This window comes from Hyaena hyaena, unplaced genomic scaffold, assembly GCF_003009895.1.
Source record: "Hyaena hyaena isolate Hyena2069 unplaced genomic scaffold, ASM300989v1 scaffold_75, whole genome shotgun sequence".
Classification (NCBI taxonomy): domain Eukaryota; kingdom Metazoa; phylum Chordata; class Mammalia; order Carnivora; family Hyaenidae; genus Hyaena; species Hyaena hyaena.
The window spans coordinates 3,150,998-3,175,476 of record NW_024080707.1 but is presented as its reverse complement, the minus strand read 5'-3'; the positions used below and the strand labels follow the sequence as shown (position 1 = coordinate 3,175,476).

The 24,479-nt window shown below is 39.9% G+C and overlaps 1 protein-coding gene across 4 annotated transcripts in view; it reads right to left on the bottom strand.

Moving 5' to 3' along the window:
• SGIP1 (SH3GL interacting endocytic adaptor 1) overlaps window positions 1-24,148 on the bottom strand; it is a 212,817-nt gene extending 188,669 nt beyond the window's left edge. For 3 of the 4 annotated variants that reach the window (XM_039233460.1, XM_039233457.1, XM_039233458.1), the window contains exons 1-2: window positions 24,002-24,072; window positions 16,276-16,403 (exon numbers count right to left, since the gene is read on the bottom strand). In XM_039233460.1, coding sequence (XP_039089391.1) covers window positions 16,276-16,403; window positions 24,002-24,015 — 142 coding nt within the window. In that variant the 5' untranslated portion in view covers window positions 24,016-24,072. Of the gene's footprint in view, window positions 1-16,275; window positions 16,404-24,001; window positions 24,073-24,096 lie in introns of those variants that run through there. The other variant, XM_039233459.1, reaches the window with a different exon arrangement.
• Window positions 24,149-24,479: the final 331 nt, after the last annotated feature.

The following is a 24,479-nucleotide window of genomic DNA, read 5'->3' as shown; positions in this document are numbered from 1 at the left end:
GTAAAAGTAACAGGAAGAAATATCCTTCAGGGCCATAATTGAGCCAGAACAGGTGCTTATAGTACAGAGTGGGTGTAGCAATGGACTCTTTAAAGGGCTTCTGGGGCGGGGGAAGCCTGGGTGGCTCAGTCGGTTAAGCGTCTGACTTCAACTCAGGCCATGATCTCACGGTTTGTGGGTTCGAGCCCCACATCGGGCTCTGTGCTGACAGCTAGCCTGGAGCCTGCTTCAGATTCTGTGTCTCCCTTTCTCTCTGACCCTCCCCTGCTCATGTGTCTCTATCTCTCTCTCAAAAGTAAATAAAATATTAAAAAAAAATAAAGGGCTTCAAGAAAGAGGGAAGCACTCTCTGCTTTCAAAAGTTTTCTAAAAGATTTCTCCTTCAGAAGCATAGCATAATGACACAGCAGTTGTCACATTGGGATTTGGTTGACATTCGTGTAGGAGATAGAGCAGTAAGATCAGGAGCTTTCTAAGGAATCTGGGAGAGTGAAGGATGGATGGTATCCAAAATGTGAGTGGCTAGCCCTAGCAACTACTTAGATACCAGGTCACAAATGAAGTAAGCTGGCAGGAGTCAGGGAGCACAGATGTAGAACAGTTCTAGGCAAGTAACCAAGAACACAGTCAATAGACATTTTTGAAGCACCAGGTAACAAGCTCTGGGAAAACTCAGTGCGTCCAGTATGTACAAGCATGGAGTGTGTGTAATATTAACAGTGACAACCGTAATGATAACAATAACAATAACAATAGCTGTGATCAACTGAATCCAAAGGTCATATAGTAGTCCCCTCTCATCTATGGGAGATACCTCCCAAAACCCCAAAGTGGATGCCTGAAACTACAGATAGTACCAAAGAAACCTATAATTATTGGTTTTCATATGCACACATACCTATGATAAACTTTATAAACTAGGCACAGTAAGAGATTGGCAACAATAAAAAGAACAACCGTAAGAATCTACTATAGTAAAAGCTATGTGAATGTGGTCTCCCTCTCAAAATATCTTATTGTACAATACTCATTCTTCTTGTGATGATGTGAGATGACAGAATGTCTATGTGATGAGATGAAGGGAGGTGAATGATGTAGGCATTGCGACGTAGTGTTAGGCTGCTACTGATCTTCTGAAGGTCAGAAGGCAGATTTGACCATGTGTAACTAAAACTACCGAAAGCAGACCCACAGAAAAGGGGGAACTACCATATATTAAAAGCAAAGTGTCATGTGATGCTTGCACAACAATTCTGACTTACCCTCATCTTATCAGGTTAGGTCCATATTTAAAAAGCTCTTTGAGAGTCTCATCCAGTGCTCCCTTTATAGCACTTTGCTCATTTATAATCATTTATTTATCTGTATTAATTTCATGTCTATGTCACTATTCTGTAAGGGTCCACAAGACCTGTGTTCATGTTTACTTACCATATGTACCTAGCACCTTAATAAATACTTGCTGACAGTCTTGTAAATTTGTGATAGATTAAAAAGCTAAGAAAGAAACAAACAAACAAACACAAGCTGAAGGTGAGGCTTGCCCAAATGCAAACGGCCAGTAAGTTGCACAGGCAGGACTTGAACCCAGGTCTGTTTTGACTTCTAAGCCAGAGCATGTGTCTGTTATATCATATTAGTAATTAGAAAAGAAAAACAGAGTCCTTAGTATAACGAAGATTGGAACAGGAACAAGTCCCACCTACAGGAAGCTCCACATATTTTTCTTTGGGTTATAAATACATTTTAGAGAATAGAGAGTTTGGGGGTAAGAGGAGGGGAGCTACAGAGCTGAAGGAGTACAGCCTGGTTATGAGAGACCGTAGGAATCTCTTTCAATGGAATTTAGCGAGGACACAGGTTTTCATAGGAAAATTTGTGGAGAGAAATGGAACATGGAGAGGTCAACCTCTGTCAACAGAAAGATCTCTTAAGCACTTTGATCTTTTAGATCTTGCTTGGAGGGAAAGAGCTTCAGTGATGAAAGCCAGCCTAATAAACTAGCTGCTACAGTATGAAAATGACTATCAAATAATTGAAGCATGTCAAAGACATTTAAAAACAAGTACATGAGAAAAAAAGCACATGGTATATTCTAAGATCTTCATCTTTTTTACCTGTCAACGTGCCTCTGAAAAAAATCTAACATCAGAACTATTTGGGTTAGAAAGAGTTTATTCAATAGCTGAATTAAACCATCACCTGAGCCTTCAGACCTCAGCAGTGACAGTGCTGAGTGGCTGGGGGAAGGACACCACAATCCCTTTCAATCTCTCTTAGCTTTCCAGAAAATTAACATAACTATTAAATAAAGTCAGAGTAGTTATTACTCAAACACAGATTCAAGACAATCTCCTCTCAAAACAATAACATTAAAAAAAAACCAGAGGGCCATCTGTAGCTATTCAAGTCCATCCAACATCCAAAGTAATTGTTTAAAGATGCAAATGGAAATATGACCTTCTCCTTAAACCCCTCCAGTGGCTTTCCATTGCCTCCCAATCAATTCCAGATCCATCTCCATTGCTCACACAGCCTTATTTCATCTGATCTTGCCTTCTTTCTCTCCTGTTTCCTTTCCCTCCCTTCACTGGTCTCCAGCCACATTAGCTTTTCTTTTGTTCCTTGAGTTTTACCAAGTTCCAGGCAGGTTTTTACCCCAGCAGTTCTCACTCCTGAAATACACTGCTCGCAGATCTTTACGTGTCACATCATGAGGAAGGGTCAGTTTACATGCCTTCCCTGACCACCTAAAGGAGATTTCACCAGGACTCCCCACTCTTTAACACACGATTCTTTTTTTCTTTCATTGATTTTACCACCATCTAAAATTATCTTGTTTATTAATTTCGTTTGTGAGTCTTGTTTCCTCGTAGTTGGATGCAATCTCCAGGAGAGCAAGGACTCTCTGTGTTTTGCTCACTTGAATCTCACAACTAGAACCACGGCTAGCTCACAGCACTTCATTGCCACTAAGAAACTTCCTCGGTATCTTAGCCAAAGTTCATCAAGGCAGCAACAAACTCTATTCTTCAATCTGTCTATGTGAAGTGTGGGTTGCCACAAAGACAGAAGATAGAGGAAAACTCAAGAGAATAAATCCAGATTACATAATTTGATCTGGCATGGATTAGACCTTGCTGAGATTATACACAGAACTATATTTGGTTTTGTAACTAGGCCAAGACAGATCTCATTTGAACACACTTTAAAATGCATTTTAAATGGTCCCACTGCATATTCATTATTAGAAACAATATTTTTACCCAGTTTCACAAAATCCTATGTAGCTTTTCCCGTTCACATAAATGATTCATCAAATGAGGAAAGGTGTACATTCCTAGTATCCAGGAATGAAGAAAATCATTTGTATGCAGGAAGGGTGGAAGTTACTGGGAGTACAGGTAACTATAGTAGGGATGCATCCAGAAAGCCTTGTAGTAGGAGGTGGGCATGTTAAAACTGGTTAGCACCTTCAAACTTATTTAACCTAATGTTAAATTTGAAAAGTGTCCAAGATACTCAACAGAACAACAGCCCTAATAGTACTTTATATTTATATGTAAATTTATTGCTTTTCAAAGTACTTTCACATTTATTTTGTGCTTTGATATTTACAACCAAATGAGAAAGGGCTGGGAAGCTCATTTGCCATTCCACAGATGGGAAAATAGAGAAGATGGTGACTTGCCCAAAATACTTTCAAAGAGGACATAAAAAATCAATTCCTACCCACCTGGCAAATTTTTGGCCTTGTCCTCATAGCTAATAAAGAATGGTGCCAGGAGATGTTAGAATTTTTTGAATTAAAATCAATTTCTCTTTCTACTACTTTGCTTTTTCTCCCCAATGTTAAATTGCTTGTCCAACGTCACTCAGTTGGCTGGAGCAGTGTCAGGACTAGAACCCAATGCAGAACTCCTACCACCTCACAGGGCTATCTTATTAAATGAAAATGAAGACTTCATGACCCACCATGTGACTCATTAATATGAGCCATTCTAGTTCAATATACAAATCAAGCTCCAACTAACAGTCTAAATGTCTGACAATATAAATTGTGATGCAACGGAATAGTCTACAACCCATAAAAATGATGCTTCTGGAGACTATTTCATGAGGATGATAATGAGTTAACATTTCCTGACTGAGCATTTACTCTCTACCAAATACTGTCTTTATGTATATTATATATCACATATATATTACATATTATAAAAATAATAATAACTATGTATAATATATTAAATTCATCTAATCTTTATTAGCCTTTTCAGATAGGAATTATCTCATACAGAAGAAGAAACTGAAGCACAAAGGGGCTAAATGATTTGCCTAAACTTACACAGCTGGCAAGTGTACAGAGGTCAAGATTTGCAGCTGGGAAGTTTGCTTCCAGATCCTATACTCTTAACAAATGTACACACTGCCTAGGAGAGTGGTTATAATCTAATGTCAAGTGTAAAAGCGGTGTATGTCTGTGTGTGTGTATATATACACATGTATGCATACACATGTACAGATCAAATTGGGTTCTGTGACATAAATATTTGTTTTGCCTGTAAAGCTATTAAGAGCTAACATTCACTGAGTGCTTACTTAATAAGCCAGGTAAATGCCAATTGAAGTCCATACATTATGTTACTTCATTCCCCCACAGTCTTATGTGGAAGGTGTTATTTCACCCTCTTGACTGCTAATATCACTGAGGCTTGTAGAGCCTCAGATTGTCCCCAAAGTCCATGTTCTACACTCACCAAATTGTTAGCAGTGGTTACTAATTCCATAATAATGAGATAATTGGTGATTTCAATGTCTTCTTTGTTATCTTCCTATTTTCTGAGTTTTTTACACTGAAACCTGGTCTCTTTTAAAATGAGAGAAAACAATTAAAGCAGTCAGGCAGACTGTGTGAGATACATAACTAGAGCAACTGCATGCTCCTGAACTAGAGTGTGGCTTTCAGCCAGAGTGACCCAAGGCAGAAGATGTGTGCTCTGGGGAGAGGAGAGGGTGCACAGTCCTGGGGGCTGCCTGGCATCCAGGAACCATACTGGAGCCTTCAATGCTCCCAACACAGTAACATTTCATACACCTTTACTACAGACCAAATTCTTTTCCTAATGTTTTGCATATATTAACTCCTATAATTCTCATGATAACCGTATATTGGGTGGCTTGCATATTTCCCCCCAAAATGCGATCCCTCAATAGCATTCATTCATTTACTCAATTTTTACTGAGCACTTACACATGCCACATTGAGAATACAAAATTGAATGAGACGCAGTCCTTGCTCTGGCAGAGTCCTTGGTTCTTGGGGGAGGAGCAAACAAGGTAGGTATAAGAACAGAAAATAGCAGCTACGATTTATTGAGAGTTACCTCAAGAATACAGCATCAAACCCTACCTGCCAGCCGGATCTATGGATGTGAGACTTGCAGTACCAGTCCCCACAATCAAGTGAACCAGTTCCTTAAAAATATCTCTTTCTCCCTCTGTCTCTGTCTTTCTCTGTCCCTCTCCCTCATCCTTTCCCTTTCTCCTTCTGTCTCTCTTTCGCTCTTTCCTTCCCTCTTAACCTATTGGTTCCGTATCTTTGGGGAACGTGCGGCTATAAGTGCCCTTTCTGGTTTAACCTTTAGGACCTCATGAGATTAAATTACCCGTGAGAAAGTTAACTGTTATTATCACTTCCATTTTCCAGATGAACAAGCAGGGTCATCAGCTTCCCAAGGTCACCTACATGAGGTTTAACTTAGGTCATTCTGACTCCAGAGCCAGTGCTCTTAAACTTTCTGATATGAGGCTTTGGAGGGCAAGAACTGAGAGCTAAGTGAGCTCAGGGAGAACCTCACTTTTAATGTGGGGTAATGTGGGGTGGCTTCATGGAAGAGGGGCACTTCCGTTTAACCTTGAGTGATCAGAACAGACTGTGACCATGCAGAAGGGAAAGAAGAGCATATGCAAGGGAAAGAGATGGTCACAGAGCCCCCGTGTCTGGCTGGCACAGTGGGGTATGAGCAGATAAGGCAGCCTGCATATGAAAGTGTTAGGCCGCACACTAGGGCATTTGCACTTTATCTTAGAAGCATGGGAATAATCAAAGGCAAGTGGGGAAAGTGATGTCTTTGATGGCTGTTAGGAGCACGGATTGGAAGCACCAAAGTCTGATCGGGGTGGTAGCAGAGGATAAAAGGGAGAGAACCAAGATCTTTTAGGAGGAAGGAGAAATCAGGAGTGACTCCAAACACTGACTGTGGTTTGGCTACTTGGTAGACACAGTTATTTGAATTGGAGGAACAAGGAGGCTAAGAAAAACTTGGTGATTAGAGTCTATAGTACAGGAGTGAGGTCCTACCTGTTATAGGGCTTACAGACCATTTTCTATCACTGCTACTATATGTGGTGTTGTGAGCAATTTTTTCACACGTCATTTTTCAGTGACCCACTAAGGGCATTTGTAAAGGTTGGCTGCACAGCGAGACCACCTGCATTCCAGGTTTAGTCATTATTTTTCAACTTTGGGAAACTGCTCATGGTAGGGAAAGCAATGTGATATCATCCCCTGTGTCAATTCCAAACAACTGGCCAGAGGCAGCCTGGAATATGACGTTGAGATAAATGTTGATGCCAGAGAAAAAGATGGATGAGATTGATTGTGATGCCTTCCATGGTCAAGAAAGGGGTAGTGTAGCCCATGGACACCGAGAATGGAGGATGAAAGAATACACTAGTGATTAACAGTATGGTGAAGAGAGGAGAGAAATCTGTAAACCTATCTGCAAAAGAGGGTGCAGCAATAATCTACTTGAAAGGTAAAACAGCAAGCGGGAATACCTAGTCACTGAATGCTAAGAACCACATGTAATAATCAAGCTGAGAGAGAATGACCTGAGAAAATAACTGGTGTATGAACCACACTTCTTCAAATGTTTTCCCATTTATTATCTCATTTGATCTTCACAATGAGTCTATGAGGTAGGAAACCGGCATTATTCCTACCTTATAAATGGGGATGCAGAGGCCAAAGCACTTCCAGAACTCACTCAAGGTCATAGAACTAGTCAGGAGATCCAGCCCCTTCAAGTCCTGGTTCTTCCCTCTACACAGCGCTGACTCATTGACATCAGATGCACGAGACACGGAAGCGCAGGAGAGAGCTATAAATGGCCACATTGTGTGTGTACTCAGTAGAGCGGTGGACCCTGGGGACACATTCATTTGTGTGTCTTTGGGCAGTCACCCAACCAGTCTCAGCAACTTTGAACGTGAAAGACACCATGGGTTCCCAGTCTTTGTCTATTCATATTTTTGGAATCATTACTTAAAAAAAAAAAAACAACTTTGAATTCTTACAGAGAAAATAAAAATCTTTGGGTAAGTTATTTGGTTTTGGTCTCCTCAATTGCAAAATCAGGTTGGACCAGATTCTAGATTGGTTAATCTTCAATGGCAGCACACACCATCATGTTTTCCTGATATGGCCAAGGCTTTCACAGAATATCAGTGAACACCAAACTGTCCTTCTCTGGGAGAAAGGGCTTTTGTTCATAGTGGGAGCCAGGCTTTTTGATAAAGCATTGTGTAGAAGGTAAGCTGTGAAAGTTTAGCGTCCACTGGCTGGTTGATATCACATTTCCCTCCTCATCATAAAATTCTGGGAAACCAGGGAATGTCACTGAAAGGGGATAAAACACTTCTGTGTTAGGTGACCTTCTTCAAGCTGATGGCTGATCTGAACGATGGTAACCTGCTCATAAAATTACTTTGCTTAATACTAAGCAAAAGATGGCTTTTGAAATACTGTTTCCAATCTAGTCAATCTTTTGTTTGCTTGTCAGCCAGAGACCCAGGCCAAACAATTTCAGGTATGAGCAGTTAAGAGTCAAGCAGAGTAAATAAATGCTGGTTCTGCCACTCGAGCAAGTCACTTAAAGTCACTGGGCCCTACTTTCCTCCTATTTGAAATAAAGGTAGTAATACCTATATCTTCCCACCATACAGGGATGATGTGAGAATAAAAAGCATATGTACATCAGTGTGTAAGAACATTGCACTGGACTCTAAGCTTCTGAGGACAGAGCCCACAGCTGCCTTTATCCCCATCTGTCATATTCATAGTGCCTAGAATACCTGAAACTAAGAAAAATGCTCCGGATTTATTGGCTGAATAACTGAAGCATTTTGGGAAGTTTGAAGTGTATGCAAATGTCACATAATCTTATGACAATGTCCTAAGTGAGTACAATATTTTACTCATTATACTGTTTGTTAAAGATATGTACCATGAGTCACTCTGCATGGTTCTTTTTAAAAATCCTAAAATACTAGTCTTGATTAAGAGAAGCAGTTGATATGAACAAAAAATAAAAATGAAGGTCTTTTGTATATAGTCACACATCTCTGAATTGATATGTGATTCTGATTCCAGAGTCACCCTTATCATGGGGCCATTTCTCTTGTGTGAAAATGTTCAAGCCTAAAGTTGGAGCTGAACACTCAGCTCTAACTTTGGGCTTGGAACCATGAGCTACGTACAGTAAGAGCAAGATATTCATCTGTTTACTTTAAATATGTGGAAAGAATGAGTCCAAGAAGCAGCCCAAAACCAGTATCAGAATGCCAGGCTTCTGAACTCCCACCTGTCACTAGACACGTGGATAACACAGGCTCATGGTGACTAATGCAAAAGGAAGCAGGCTTTCCTACCATTGAAGATTCACAAGTGTCTACTTGTGTATTACCTTTAAGTCCCTCTCTTGAACATCCCCTTCTCTATTCTAGCTGTTCTGCCCATATTCTGAGGCCTTTGCACGTGTTTTTCTTCCTGCAGCTTTGGATTGTTCCTCCAAATAATTACATGGCCGCTCATTCCCTCTGCTCCTTCAAGTCTGTGCTTATATGGCTTCTCAGTGAGGCCATCCATCACCTTATTTACCATGGCAACCCTATCAAACCCATCCTTCCATTACTTCCTCCATGCCCTCCCTCCACTCCATTCTTCTCCAAAGTTCTTATCCTCATCAAATGTACTCTGTGTTTCATTTTAGTTACCATCCCTCCTGCACTAAACAGGAAGCTCCACATAGCCAGGGCTTTGTTTCTGTTGTTCACCATTGAACCTCTAGCATGTAGAACAGGACTGGACACCTAGCATGCATTCATATAGTTTCATGCAATTTCTGATGAATGCACAGACAGTAGTTCTATGTTAAGGGCTATCAATAAGGGTTGCAGAACTGCACTTTTGTCTTCCAATACTGTAAAGGTGCAAAACCAACTTATGGGATACATGCAAGGAGCAGCCGAGGAGAAGTATCCAACAAAAGGCAGATAGTAATACACTGGAATTATTTTTGTGTTGGGGGCATGTATATTTTGAGATGGGAGGAAAAGGGGTCAATCATTCAATTTAAACCTTGGAGAGAGTAAGAACGGAGAATCCAAACTATTCAATGAATGCCAGAAATTCTTAGAGCTAGAAGTTCCAGAGGTAGGCAGATCAATTCTCTTATTTTGTTTGCAAGTAAACAGAACCGCGGGAAGTTGCAGCAACCTTTTCAAGGCACACAGCCAAACAGTCACAACACTTAAGATTCAAACCCTTGTCTGACTTCTGGGTCCATGCTCTTTCTACCAAAAAAAAAATCCAAACTGCACAAATTCAACAAACACATTGAGTTTCCAAGACTAATGAATTCTCCAATCAGGAATAATTTGGCATTTGAAAATCTCATGTACCATCACACACTTACACTGCTTGCACAAATATATCATACAACATTACACTCATTTATATTCATTTATTTATGCTTTGCCAAATTCCAAGTCAAACTCTAGCTCTAGGAGCCAGTATTTTCAGATTTGGTCATAAACCAGAGAAAAGCAGACTCCCCAGGAAGAGAAAGATGGGTGGAAGAATGAGAGAAGAGGAGAAAGGAAAAGCAGAAATAAATGAGAGCAGAAGGGAGAGAGAGGAGGAAAAATATGTACAGCATATTGACAACACTGTTCCTGGGAATTTCTGGGAATTTCTTCGGATGGCGGTGCTATAACTTGTCTCTTTGCATTGTAAAATCATTTCTTTGGAGCTAATCACCAAAATAATTCGAGCTCCTGCATATATTTTCAAATGGACTATTTCTTTTCTTTTGCTTCTCAAAATGTATTATCTGTGCCTCACAATATCCCACTCCAAATACATTGTTTTTCTTATTTCATGTTTATTCTCCATCCAGAAAACAAATTTGCGCATTTATTTTTCCTACATGCACTATAATGTCCCAAATAATACCTTACAGTGTACCATATGAAGTCACTGGAGTCATTTACATCTAGTTTTACTCACTTATTCAATAAATATACACACTAAGTGTCCACTGTGTGTCAAGAACTAAGGATAAGGAGATGAATATGATAGACCAGATTCCTGCCTTTGTGGAGCTTACCTCTCACTGAGAAATTCAGCCCATACACCATTAAATAACCACGAATCATAAATACGTCTCTGAGGAGAGAGGGCAGACTGGGATGTCCTCAGTGGCCCAAGTTGCGTGTTTGAGAGCTTGGGATGGCAGGATGGTTGGGAAGACTTCCTGAGAAGGTGGCAATTTTTCTAGGACCCCAAGAAAATCGGTCACTCCATGAATTGGCAAAATAGTGTTCTGGGCAGAGCAAAAGTCCTGAGGCAGGAAAGCATTTGTTCTAAACACTCTGAGAATGGCAGTAAGGCATTCAATGAGCTTGGAGAGGCACAGCAGGCCAGAGCGTGCAGCTACCTGTAAGCAATGAATTTTAACAGAAATGAGAAGAGAGAGAAGTTTTTTTAAACAAAGAAGTCCAAGATAAAAGATATTTAAATAAAGATTCTAAATATCTTCATGACATTCTGTGTATACAGTTAAATGGTATATATCCTTCAAGAAAGGGGAATGACCCATCTCCAAGTCTAAAGCTCCATCCCCAGCAGCCCTCTCCCTCTAAGCAAACCATCTCTGTGCCCACAGAAATATTTGTTAGTCAGTATAGATACCGGTTAGACCCAACACCTCTGCCACACACCCTACCTTCTCCTTAAGGGGATCCTGCCCTTTCCATACCCCCCAGTTCCTGTCTATCTCTGATCTCCTCCTTATAACTCCTCAGGGACTTTTTCAGACACATGAGCCCAAATCCCTTAGAATCCCTTAAATGTTTTCTCCCTTTCAACTCCTATACCATCATCTCAGTAAATTCTCTCTCCCTTTATTAACTCCATTTGTGAGTTTACATAATGAAAGTAATCACAGTTTAACAGCAGTATATATAATAAAATTGAATTGAGAAAAGGTAAGCCACAAGTATGGAGGTAAAGTTGAACATAATTGAAAATCCAGTGTCATGTCTCTAAAACTTCTGAAAATATACCTAAAAACTACCTTCAGATTTTCTCTCCATCTCACTGTCCTCTAATTGGACTTTTTTTTTTTTTTTTTTTACAAATAGCAACATTTAAAATTGAAAACACATTTAATTCAATTGTTCTCTTCTGACTACTTGCTATAGTAATGGTACTGTTCTTCACACATTAAACTGCAAATATTTAGTATTTCAACTAGATAATGGGTTAATAGCCTTTGAAGGACTAGTGTAGGAATTTAATCATCATATATATACCATTATTCCTATGGGAAAATTGTTTCAAGCGAGCAATTCATAAACAAACTTTCAGGAACAAAAATATTGTGATCTGGTGACTTCCTGCAATTTGTTTATCTGAAACATGGATAATGCATGTGTCAAATCCAACAGAAAGATTTATCCAGAGTCTTCTAGAATGGTTTACCTAAGATAACTTTTTTAAAACTGCATATTCTTTGTAGCGACTTAAAGTCGATCTCTGGAATTGAATGGGAACTTACTCATATAAGAAGGCCCTTTCTAACACAGAGCCTTGAGGAAGGAGAGAAATTACGTAAACGATGGCCCATGTATTAGAAGCTCATATGCATGCTTAAGATTTTCCAAAATAACTTCACTATTTCTGGGAAGTTAGGAGAATTCCCTTTAAAACTTCTCAGTTAACTAGAAAATGAATAGTTCCAGCTTAAAAATGCTTTGTTCCTTTTTTAATCACATCAAAGAATTTTCCAAATAAATAAAACTCTATTTCTAGACGGAGGAGAAAAAAAAAAAAAAAAAACCTCAAAGGTTCATTGCAACAAACAGAAGTTCAATTAATCTAGCATTTTTCAAAATTGTCTAGACAATAATTTGGGGGATAAAAGGCAATAATGAGGAATTAAAAGGCATGGTCCTGTGAGTATTCATATTTAAAAGAGAGAGAGAGACAGAATATGTCACAAAAGAAATCGAGTCCTAGTTTTCAATTAGGTTAAGATGCCCATCTTGATACAAATTTAAAAACAGTCCCTATTAAGATGTTATGAAGGGTCAAAAATATGAGCTTTGTTGTTAAATAAATTTGGGTCAGGTCCAGAAAATTCTCAACTCCATCTATGATAATTCACGAAAAACGTGTAATTATGTCTTCTTAGGTAAATATGCTGGTGGCAAAACAGTCAGGTGACAATGTAGGCTCACTCTTTTTCCTCTAAAATTCAAGAAGGTAATATATATATGACATAATAAAGAACTCTAATTCATTTTATACCATTTATTAGAACTTGAATTGACTTAAAAAAACATGAACTTGCATTCAAATTCCATTCTGCCATTTTCCTGCCTCAAAATATTATTTTTTTATTTTTGCAATTTAGAAAAAGGACACCAAAACTACTGCATGCAGAATGCACTTATTCACAGGTTATTGTGAATAGTAAATATAATGAAACTTATTAAATCAATTATATCCAGTCAGGCCTTAGCAATAGGCTTGTTAATCTTAAAAATTGTTATACTGGATGAAAGCATTGGTGCCTCAAAACGTATCCTTCCAGTACAGTACTTAAGAGCCCGACCAGGGAACTAAAAACAAGTATTTTTGGTGCAGTTCTTCAAGACAAGGGACAACTTCCCAGGCTGCCCTACAAGTAAACAGACATCCTAAGAAACCTTGACTTAGCTTCACTTATCTTGGAAGGGGTAGCTAAAATGGCATTTTCAAGCTTTAATAATAATATGTGAAAACAACAGAATCTTTGAAGAGCTGCACAAATCACATAGATGGCATTGTCAGCTTAACCCATGCATGTGCCTTTAAGCATATAACTCCCTGTCCTCACCCTCCTTCCCTTCACATTCATACCACATAAGGCTCCATATCATGTGGCATACTTTAGGAAAGACACAACTCAATACCAACTAATGCCAAAAAATAAAGACTGCAGGAATAAACGAATCAAATATAAAATTAGAATGCATGTTTCTAAATAAGAATATTTGAAAGGAATCGTGGGGCCAGAAACTAGTGGTAACATGTTGGAGGTCCCTGCAGAATTATTTCACTACCTTGTATGATGTTAGTATCACTGGGGAGGTAGTAACGTTCCTCATCTATGACCAGAATTTTGCATAGGCATTGAATGAATGGAGCTCATATCTTGTTCCATCAAAACAAGAACACAAAACTAAACTATGAGCCATTCTGAAGACTATTTGTTTACGCCTGTTTTACACAAAGTAGAGAAGTGGCTTTGAAAAGTTGCCATGGCCATGGTTTTCCTGAGCAGCAGACTAACAGACTTTGGTGAATATAGAAATATATATATATACACACAATGTAAATGTAGGCTCTTTCCCTTTCTTAATAATGTACATGTGTTGATGACTACATGTGTGTGTAAAACAGTGTGTGTGTGTGTGTGTGTGTGTGTGTATGTGTGTGTATGTGTTTGTGTGAGACATGTACTAATTGAGGAGAGACATCATTTTAACTATCTTACTGTTGGGTGACACATTCTCAGAGCCCACTGAGGTTTCAGCAGAAGGCTTCCATGATGGAATTTTAGGGTGACTTTTAGGGGGTTCCTTATCTTTCCAAGGTTATTGTGATAGATAGAACAGGCTAACTTCCTCTAGGGGTGAATTAAGTGTATATAATAACTGCGATGCCACATCTTCAGAATAAGAGCTATTTGGAGGGATGAAATTCTGGGATGAAATATCAGAAACATGCACATATTGCCAAAAAGACTGGCAACTAAGTGGAAATGCTATTGCTAGGCAAACTGATTGCTGGTTAAAACTCCTACCTGCCTTTCTAAGGTCAGGAACCATTAAGATAATAAGACTTGAAAAGCATTTAAGTAGGAACTGTGGGTAGATATAAATTACTAGTTTCATGTAAATTTTGAAGCCAATGGTAACACTTGTCCATTTTCGTTTGCAGGGATCTGATGGAAGGCAACTGCATCCATAATGTCACCTCTAATTCAAAACAGTGCTAAAAAAACATCCTTCATTAGATAAATCTGGCAAAACCAGAGCAATAGTGCTAATTCAGCTTCTACACACGTCTTTGTTACAGTTCTCATTTCAGTTTAGGCTGCTCAGATAAGCTTATCATAGGGCTCTGAACTGACAATCTGGGATGGCACAATAGACAATATTTCCAGGAGAGTCATTAATGAGCATCAATAAATGCGACTTCCTTCAAAAAGGATGCTTGAACTCCATAGTTTGTAAAGTAAGAAGTAAAAATGAATGATCTTCCACTTCCGTGTGTAAGATGCAAACCTAATCAGAATGTATGCAGATTTCTTTTTAAGAGATGCTACCACTGAAATTTAGCTGGAGAAATACAGTGCCTCTGTAGACAAGATTTTTTTTTTCTGAAGAGGGTAATCCACCTGAGTTTACATTGAAAAGTGTATCACTAATATACTTTGTCCTACCTTGTTATTCAAAGATTAAATTCATTTGGAATTAATGAAAATGATTTAATCTTAGAGAATTCATAATTTCAGTTTATTTAGACCTGTATTTTAAAGAACTAGCTTGAGAGCCCTTTGCAAAAAGACGAGGCTTCATAATAAAACGATACCCAATCTCTCTTCTAAGGCTATTTTCTAAAATCTGTGGGCCATGACTGTAGAATTCTTCACTCCCCTGAATTACATTAACAATTTTTGACATGATGACAGAAAGAGTGAAAAGAATTCATTTCTGCCAAATAAGTGCAGGCTACACCACTGCTTTTTGAAACCATCCTCCTCTGATTCCATTTTGGTAAATTTCTAAGGAATGTTTAAAATCTGTAGGACAGACCTTGGCTTTAAGAGGTGGCCTCTCTGCCATTTTCATGGCTGATTTGAGACCTATTATGCACTCGATTCTGCATTGTGAAATCCAGGCTGGGGACAAATTTCTGCCTGTCATCTTAGGAAAGGCCAGGAGTTTTGCACCATCCTGTAGTGTGAAAACAAAATCAAAGCCCGGGTAGAGCTGCCTGCTTCTTTCTTAATCAGCTTGCTGCTTTTTTGAGGCAACCTTTGCTGTCACTATCTCAGGCTTGGAAGGGTAATTTAGCAGAATAAAATCTAGTTTAAACAACATGTCCCCGGGGAAAGTTCCTTCTTATACTCAATACTGAACACAAAAAGGTAATCAGTAAGTAATCATTTGGAGCCTGGCTAAGAATCATTGCACGAGAATGCATTTAGGAAGCACAACATTCTTTTTTTAAACTGATAAGACCCCGAACCCAGGGCTAAGAGGCCCAGATATTTTCCTCATTTTGCTCATTCTGTTGCAATGACATCCCCATATAACTATAGTTTATGGACCAAATTTGCTGCACCTCTCACCCCAACAATAAGATGTAAATTCCAGAGATAAAAATATCTTACAAAAATTAAGAAACATTTTTTAACAGTTCACTGTAAATGACAGCATGGATAGCCCAGTCAATGACCTCTCCTATCTAATGTCAATTTCAGAAAACAAGTTTCCATTGTAAATGTTTAATCAATGTAGTCCAAGGAACCCTGAGCAGAAAACCTTATCTTCCCTCCCAACTTATTTGCTCTGCAAGCTTTCTTAGCTCTATCTCAGCTCCCTGGAAGCACTTTAGGATTTTTTGTTTTTTGTTTTTTTCCCCCTCTCTCTCAAATGAGCTGCGAGCTCTGTAGGTTCTGAGCTAAACAGAAGCCTTGTGGTCTGATTCCATTAGTCTGAGCTCTGGTCCGCTGCAAGCAAACTGCAGCATTTCTGCTTGCAAATCCTGGCAACCAGGTTCTAGAGCAGCCACAGACACAGGCTGCACACATTCTTCAACGCTGTTCTGCCCAAACCGTGCGTGAAGCCAGTCAACCACAGCAGAAAGCATCCTACCTTCCATCATGGTGGCAGAATTGCATTCCTTAATTTCCAAGGAGTCTGAAAAAATACAGGAGGATACGATTCCAGGTCCCAGCTGAGTCCTCACGACGCTGCTGCCGAGAGGTGTGCTCCGTCCACTGCTGAAGCCAAATGAGACAAGTGTTAACCCCAAAGATAGGCCATGGATGCTGCTGGTGCTGCTTCACCTACAGGCTCCCAGGAAGATGCTGCGAGAGAAAGGGAGAGGAACGGCAAGCCTGCCGAGCTGCACCGCCTGCGCTGCCTCGGCCAATCCCTTCAGCTCTGGACCGCGTCACATGGTAGCCAGCCTGCATCTCCTGACACAATACCCCGGGAGAGCACACAGAACCTATTTTCCGTCCCTATTCCCCTCCACCCCCACCCCTCCCGCTTGTCACCCAACGCACAGCCCCTTCCCCACCTGGTGACGCACTTCCCCGCCCCTCCTCTTCGTCTTCTTAAGCCTATTGCAGCGGCTGGGTACCCGAGATTAATTATCAGACGTTGCCACCTTAACGGGGGACTCGGGCATGAAAGGAGCACCTAAGTGGCTCTCTGAGGAGAGGATTTTTTTTAAAGAAAAACTTCTTAATGATTCCCTGCAATCTGAGGTCTTAGCCGCACACTTTTAAGCTTCTATTCCCGTCTCCTTTTGCCCTGAAGGAATCCCACCTTCCCAAATATTAATGTCTGTGGCCTCCACACACGTCCGTGAGTCTGTCTGTCTGTCTGTCTCTCTCTCCAACTCCTCCCGCCTCTCCCTCTCTCTCTCTTTGAAGAGAGAAAAATCAGTCCGGCTGACGTCACATTATAAGCAATTATCCCCAAAAGGATGATGCAGAAGAAATTTCATCCCAGCTGCCTTCAACAGAGCCAGGGAATTAATCGCGCATGACATGCCCAAGGGCTGGGAACTGTCATTAAAACAAAGAAACAAAAGAACCCACCCGAGCGGGGCTCTGGAATCAAACTGGCAACGCTTGAGATCATTTCTGGGGCGGGAGGCGGGAGAGAGGGCAGCAGGCAGGGCGGCCGAGCCCGCGCCCGACGGAAGACAGCTGTGCACGCCGCTTGCTCCGGAGGCAACCTGGGCGCGCCGCCGGCCGCGAGCCGACCCCGCGGCGCCGCTGCGCTCGGCTTCCCAGTCCCCGCTCCCGGCCCGCCGCGCGCCTCCGCGAGGCCCCGCGCGCGGGAGCCGCCTCCTTCCCCAGGTGGAGCGCGGCCGTGCCGCCCACCGCAGGCCCTGTAAGAAACCAACTTTCTTCTAAAGGACACCGCTTTTCGCCCCGCGCCTCCGGCATCTGTAACCGCCTTGAGCCCTTTCGTTCGCCCGGGTGGAAATCCGGAGGCAAGCTGTGGTGCCGGCTTCTGGCCGCAGGGGTGGGTGGAGCCCAGGGTTTTGCTGCTTCCAGGGATGGGATCTGGGTGCCCGCCGGGCTGCTGCCTAAGTGGGAAGGGTTACGGCACCCGGCCTGCTTGGGCTGAGAATCTGTCACCTGACAGGTCCCCAAGGGCCCCGGGAGCCTTTCCGAAGGCCTCGGGCCCTGGGGTCCAGCGAGCTTCGGTTCCCTTCAAGCAGGCTCTGACAGCTAAGGAAGAAGCAGGCGGCGACACGTGGGACGGAGGAGGAGGAGAGGAGTTCAGAAGAAAGGGAAACTCGACTGTAGAACTCTAGGGGACAACAGCAGAAGTGGTCATTTCTCCAATCTAGCACCAGGATTGGGAGAAAAGCCGTAACATCACAGAGCAATGATGAGCATCAGATGAAAGACCTTTAAGAAGTAAGATGCACGACATGATCAGTGTTGAATCTCTATTATTATTATTAATCATGTATGTTATAAACATACCCACAAACCCTTAATATTGCTTAGCCCTTGAAATAGTCTAGCTCTTTCTACCAGAGCAAATACGAGGGATTGCTGGCTAAAAACTATGGAAGAAAATATAACTCAAAAAGCCGACCGGAGGGCATATGGACAGTTAAAACAAACAAATGAAAAACCAAAAACTGCAATTCCACAGCAACTTAGAAGTTTTAAAGACTCCTCGTTCTCCCTAAGGACACATATTTCAATGGTCTTGAAATTTCAAAACAACACTCTCCAGGGAGGCACAAATACTTGTGACTTTTTCATTATATCTATAAGGACATCAAATTTTAAAAGAGAAGAGTTACGAAGTAAAACCTGTATTGAGTACAACTTACACTGTTTTGAAAACTGCATGAAAAAGATTCATTGGTGTATGTGCATTTAGCCAATTTTTTTTGTAGTGGTTAAGAACATGGATAAATGTTGGCATCAAACAGACTGGGATCAAGTTCTGTCTCTGGCACTTAATGAGTTCTGTGATCCTGTACAAGTTATGTAACTCCCTGTGCCTCACAGTTTCCTTATCTGTGAAGTGGAGATAAAAATAACATCAAGTTCATAGGGCTATAAATAGCAGTAATAACAAATCTTTATTAATTACTTACTATGTGCCAAACAGTATTCTAAATACCTTGCCGGTAAATTACTTAGTATTGTGTCTGGAGTATAACAAACCCCCCATGTTAGCTTTTTTATATTAGTGCTATTACTACCAAAGGGCTGCCAGAGGCATCAGAGAAGTTTGCAGCTGAGAGTTATACCACATGCACAGAGAACAACGTAGTGGTAGACAAGGTGATGCATCCAGGGGTATAACATGTGGAGCGTTCTGAGGCTCCAAGGGACAGGTGAGTGGAAGAAGGATTTAAAACAAAGGAGGTTAGGGAAGGTCCACTTTCAAAGGTGGAAGTTTAGAGTTCAGAAAAAAATGGACTGGACTTGGAGTGACAGTTCTAAATAAAAGACGGAGTTCTAAGTAAGAAAAATGGCTCAGATAAAATCTGGAAGTAAATGCAAGCACTGAGGTGTGGGGATTATTGTCAGAGAAATAAGGGACCAAGAGAACCAGAGAAACTCAGGCTGCCTGCTTCCTCTCACCCAGTGTACATGTTGCGGTGCACTAGAGCAAACTCCTCAGATACAGTTAGTATGGACGCATATCGGTTTTGTTTTAGGCATACAGCAAGGCAGCTAGGTAGAGACAGAAAGACAGTTCAAAGACTTTTTTGTCAGTGGGGTGTTTACAGGAAAAAGAAGTGTCCAGATAGAATTGTCAGAGAAGGACCAAGAAAGGGATGTGTAGTTAAAGGTGGTAAGACTAGTCCCAACCTTGGTTAAACTTTGTGCAACTTTATTACCAACTGTAAGTGCCAATTGCTAATTACCAACAATAAGAACACCTGAAGAACAAAATTCTGCTTCAAATAAAAAATTGCTCAAGTATGTTATCAGAACAGATTAAGCATCTTAATTCTGCCTTCTCAGGTTTTTGGGAAAAAAAGCTTTTTTCTCAAGAACAAAAATACCACATTATACAGTGGCTCAAATTTTATGATTTCCGTACAGTTTTTGCTTACCAACAAGCACAAAGAGCCATTTTTAGCTGCTGTAATAATGGAATATTTTTTGCAAATTTTAAATGGATGCCAGAGGGCCTGTGGAAAAGGTTGGTTAAATTACTAACTTGCATCAGAGTGCAGGGACTGCCTAGGAATTTATTCCAGCATGATGAGCATGTGCCCAGATCATACCAGGTGCTCAATGCCTGCACCAGTCCGAGCCCCAAAACCTCACTGCTGAAGTCACTAGACACTTAATTTTTTTTCCTGAAATAACATTTGTGTGGTGGTGATGTCCCATTACATATGGTTTTTTGGAATCAAATCCTATTGTATTATTACTATAAAAATCTAATTTCTTCCCAGTTTCCCAATTTTAGTGTTTGGGGGGAAATCTGTTTGTAGTTCACAAAGAGAAAGAAAATCAGGAGAACTGAGTAACAAAGGGAGGAAGAAAAAAATTAACATAGATGCAATGTTTAATAAATAGATATATATGTATGTATAGACATATCAATATGGATATACAAATATAGATATATCTCCAAGATAGTTATCTTAGGGTGGCATTTGATTCTGTCCCTCTTCTGTTCCCACTGAGGCAATTCAATGAATATAGAAGAGAAAATATTGTCCAAGTCCCAGAAATCAACACTGCAAGAGTTAGATTTCCATGGAGTGAAAGGGCTAAGTATATATATGTATATACTTAGAGAGAGAGAGAGAATGACAGAGAGAGAAAGCCCATACTCATCATACTCTTGGTTAGAATGAAAAATGCCAGGTGGAACTGACATGGTCAAAGGGGGCTTTATTTGGGCAGCTCATAGAATTACATAAAGGATTACACAGCTGAGAGAAAGCAAGAACTAGAATGTTCCAGGAAACTCTTACCAGAACCAAGTAGTCACAACTCTGTTTCTCTCAGCATGTCAGCTTGTGTTCTCTTATTAGATTTTCCCCCTGTAATCTGAGAGCTGGCCATTTAAATCCATTAAACTCGCATCTTCACAGCCTGATGATTCAAGACCTACTTCCAAAAAACTTCCAGAGCAGGGCTCTAATTGGCCTGGCTTGGCTCATTGTTCACCCTTTGGACCAATCAATGGGACCAGGTTGGTGAGTTATCATGCTGGACACATTTACACCAAAATGGGTTTACATTGAACTTCATCACATGCCCACCACACTGTGACTAAACATGGGGAGGAGGTACGCAAATTTCTATGACAAACAACCCTTAATAGTAGGAACTCCCTATATAATTGGAGGGGTAGAAAAGACATTGTCAGAGAAAGAAGGAGCTTTCAAAATAACTATGGGGAGAGCAACTGAAAGAAAAGCTGTCCACAAGAGACATTACTCAGTTCAGCTAAGATAAAACTTACAAAAGGATTCATGATCCAGAGGGACTCAGAATGCCACATTAATCTCATTCAGCATACTTGAGAGGTTCATCATATATTCTCACTTGCTGCATCCTGAGAAAAGCTGCAGACCCCATAGTCACCCTCCTCTCTGCGGGAGAGGTGGGGAAGGGGGAAGTGGACCCTGCTTCTTGGACTGCTTGTCCCAAATACGAGACATGCCCTGGTATGCTTGCCATTCACTGGTCTATCCCTGCCCAGACCTCCTGGAATACTGAAGGAATGCATATCAGGAGTACTGCTTAACTTGACCTACATGGATAAAGATAAGCAATAAAGGCTGAGTACATGAGAAGAGTCAGTAGCTTCAAAAGAGGAAGAAAGTAAACAATTACAGCTCAGTAAAGTAGTGGAAGCACCCAGAGGAAATGTAGAAAACTGGAAAGGCATTTAAAAACCCTATTTTTTTTTTTTTGCTTTTGCTATAATTTTCGGGGTATAGCAACAATAAATAAGATCAGAGTGCTATGTTAAAAGAGCTTACTGAGGGCTATAAAGAGTGCATGAAAGTAGTAAAAACATTCTCATTAAAAATGTTTGAATGCTATAGCTGTAATCAATGATATAATGGGTATTGATTGCCCAGTGACAATATGCTTGAAGCACAGACCCACAGCAAAAATAACTGGCCCAAGCCCAGAGGAATTCTTTTCCTCTTTGAAGAATCAGTTAATCCAGATGCAACTTGAGCAGCTCAAGAAACTAGAGAAAGATAAAGTTCCAAAAATCATTTTAAGAATTATAAAATCTGATGAAATTAATAAAAAGAGAAACTATAGTTCAATCTTATTCCTGAATATCATGCAAAATTTTTAGATAAAATAGCAGCAAACAAAATCCAGCTTGTCAAAAATACTATATATATACATATATATATATACATGTATGTGTGTGTATATATATATATATACATACATACATACATATATACATGTATATCACAATAAGTTAGACTGTTCTAGAGGTAAGAAAAAAATAGCTCAATATTTTAAAAATCTATAAATATAATTCACAATATTAAGTTACAGTTGCTGAAAAAATAGTCGATAAATTTTAACTTATATTACTCATTAAATAAATAAAAACCCTGGAGCGCCTGGGTGACTCAGTTGGTTAAGCTTCTGACTCTTGATTTCAGCTCAGGTCATGAACTCACAGTTTGTGGGTTGGAGCCCCTGTCAGGCTCTGCACTGTCAGTGCAGAAACTGCTTAGATTCTCTGTCACCCTCTCTCTCTGCCCCTACCCTGCTCATTCTCTCTCTCCTTTCTCAAAACAAATAAACCTTTGAAAAATAAATAAAATAAAATAAAAACCTTATTGACAATAAAAGAAATACAAACTTCCTTAGAATGATAGAATACACAAGTCTCTTCCCCAAATCTATCATCTTATTCAATGGAGACACATTGAAAGAACTTTATTAAAACCAGGAATAAGACTTAAGTGTTTTTTATCATCATTGTTATGTAATATTTAGTCCTGTTCTCTGGATGCTGGCTAGAAAAGTTAGGAATAAAAATTTATAAAATTGTGTCAGAAGCAGTGATACATGTCTATCACCCCATTTTCTCTATCTGGATACACAGGAAACTATATCTGTTGGCCTTTCTCGCATCTGGGTGAAATTATATGGCTAAATTAAGGCAATGGAATTTTCCAGCCCTAGCCTTTGCAAACATCCTACACATACTTCTTACCTCTTTATCCCTCCCAAATGGTAAATACCTACTTGATCTATATTGGTTTTTGAATGTGCAAGAAATAAACCTTCATTGTGTCAATCTCTATAAAATTTACATATAGTGCGTATATAAATATTTACATATGTTTACATGTTGTGTCTATAGCCTTTTATGAATGATATAATAAAAATACATATGTTTTAGAAGAGCTAGAGGAAGAGTAACCTAAACAGAGGAAAGTGTAGAGGCCATCAAAAGGGAAAGAACGATGTATGTTCTAGAATCTAGAATTATACTATCTAGTCACTAGCTACATGTGGCTATTTAGCCCTTAAAACATGCCTAACCTGAACTGAGATGTGATCTAAGTGTCAAAATGCACACCAGACTCCAAAGAGAGTACAAAAAGAGAATCTAAAATACCTCATTAATAATTTTTATACTGAGTTTATGTTGAAATAATATTTTATATATTTGATTAAATAAAATGTGCACTTGGAAAGTTTAACTTATAGCTGTGGTTCACATTTATAGCTCACATTATACTTCCATTGGACAATGACAGTAAACCAACCCAATAAACATTGTGGGCAAGGGGTGTGGAGTGTTATGTGCCAGTGGTATATATCACTTCCACATTCACATTCATTCATTTCTTCATCCAACAAAGATATGTTAAGAATTGTCTCTGCCCAGGAACTTTAAGGCTTTGGGATACAAAGATGAAAAAGTCTCAATCCTTTCAAGAAGCTTATTGCACAGGAGAGGAAGCAGATGAGAAAACCAAGAATTAAACATAGATTTATAAATGTTCTGAGGTAAGATGACACAAAAGAGGAACAGCTGGGGTAGAGAGGAAGCAAAGTTTGTGAGAAGAGATGTTGCTTGAGTTGCTTTTTCAAAGACAAGTAAGATGCTCTTACAGACCTGTCCTAATCCAGCCCTACTGCCATCCTTATCTTTCCTCAGCCTCAATTTCCCCTTCGGTAGCCCTTTCAATGTCCTGAACTTCCTCTTCTATGGTCAATAAAAATGCCTATAGTCAAACTTTACCATCTACTTGCCTAACCTCAGTCCTGGTTTTCCTTTAATGGCATATTTTGTCTTTCTTCTATATCTACTTTTTGGGAGGCCATCTCCCTCTCCCATATCCTACCCTTCATCCCCAACTCACTAAGTGAAGAGCATTTTCTTAGTTCCCCATTTCAACCTCTGTGTCAATCACTTGCTGCCATGACCACAATATCTTTTAGAATCCATCTCACTTACTTTTTTCCATTTTGGTTGTTTCTCTTTTGACCAACCCTAAACCAACTCCAGGTTAAACTTTTATCTATGACTTCAGCAACTGTATCATAATCCTCTTTACCTCACCACCTGGCCTCATTATTCATGACTTCAGCATCCCTTCCATGATCCAACATACCTGCTTCACACTTGCTTGACTTTCTCAATGTCGATGATCTTCATTTCCATTAAGTCTTAGGCATTAAAAATATAACCACATTTTGGACTTCATCTTTATTAATCTTTAATATTTCACACTGTATATTTCCTTGGCTTCTGAACTATTTATCTGCCCTTCACCACCCTTCCCATATCACACATATGCCTTAACACATCCTAAATCTACATTTGCTTTTTATTGTGAT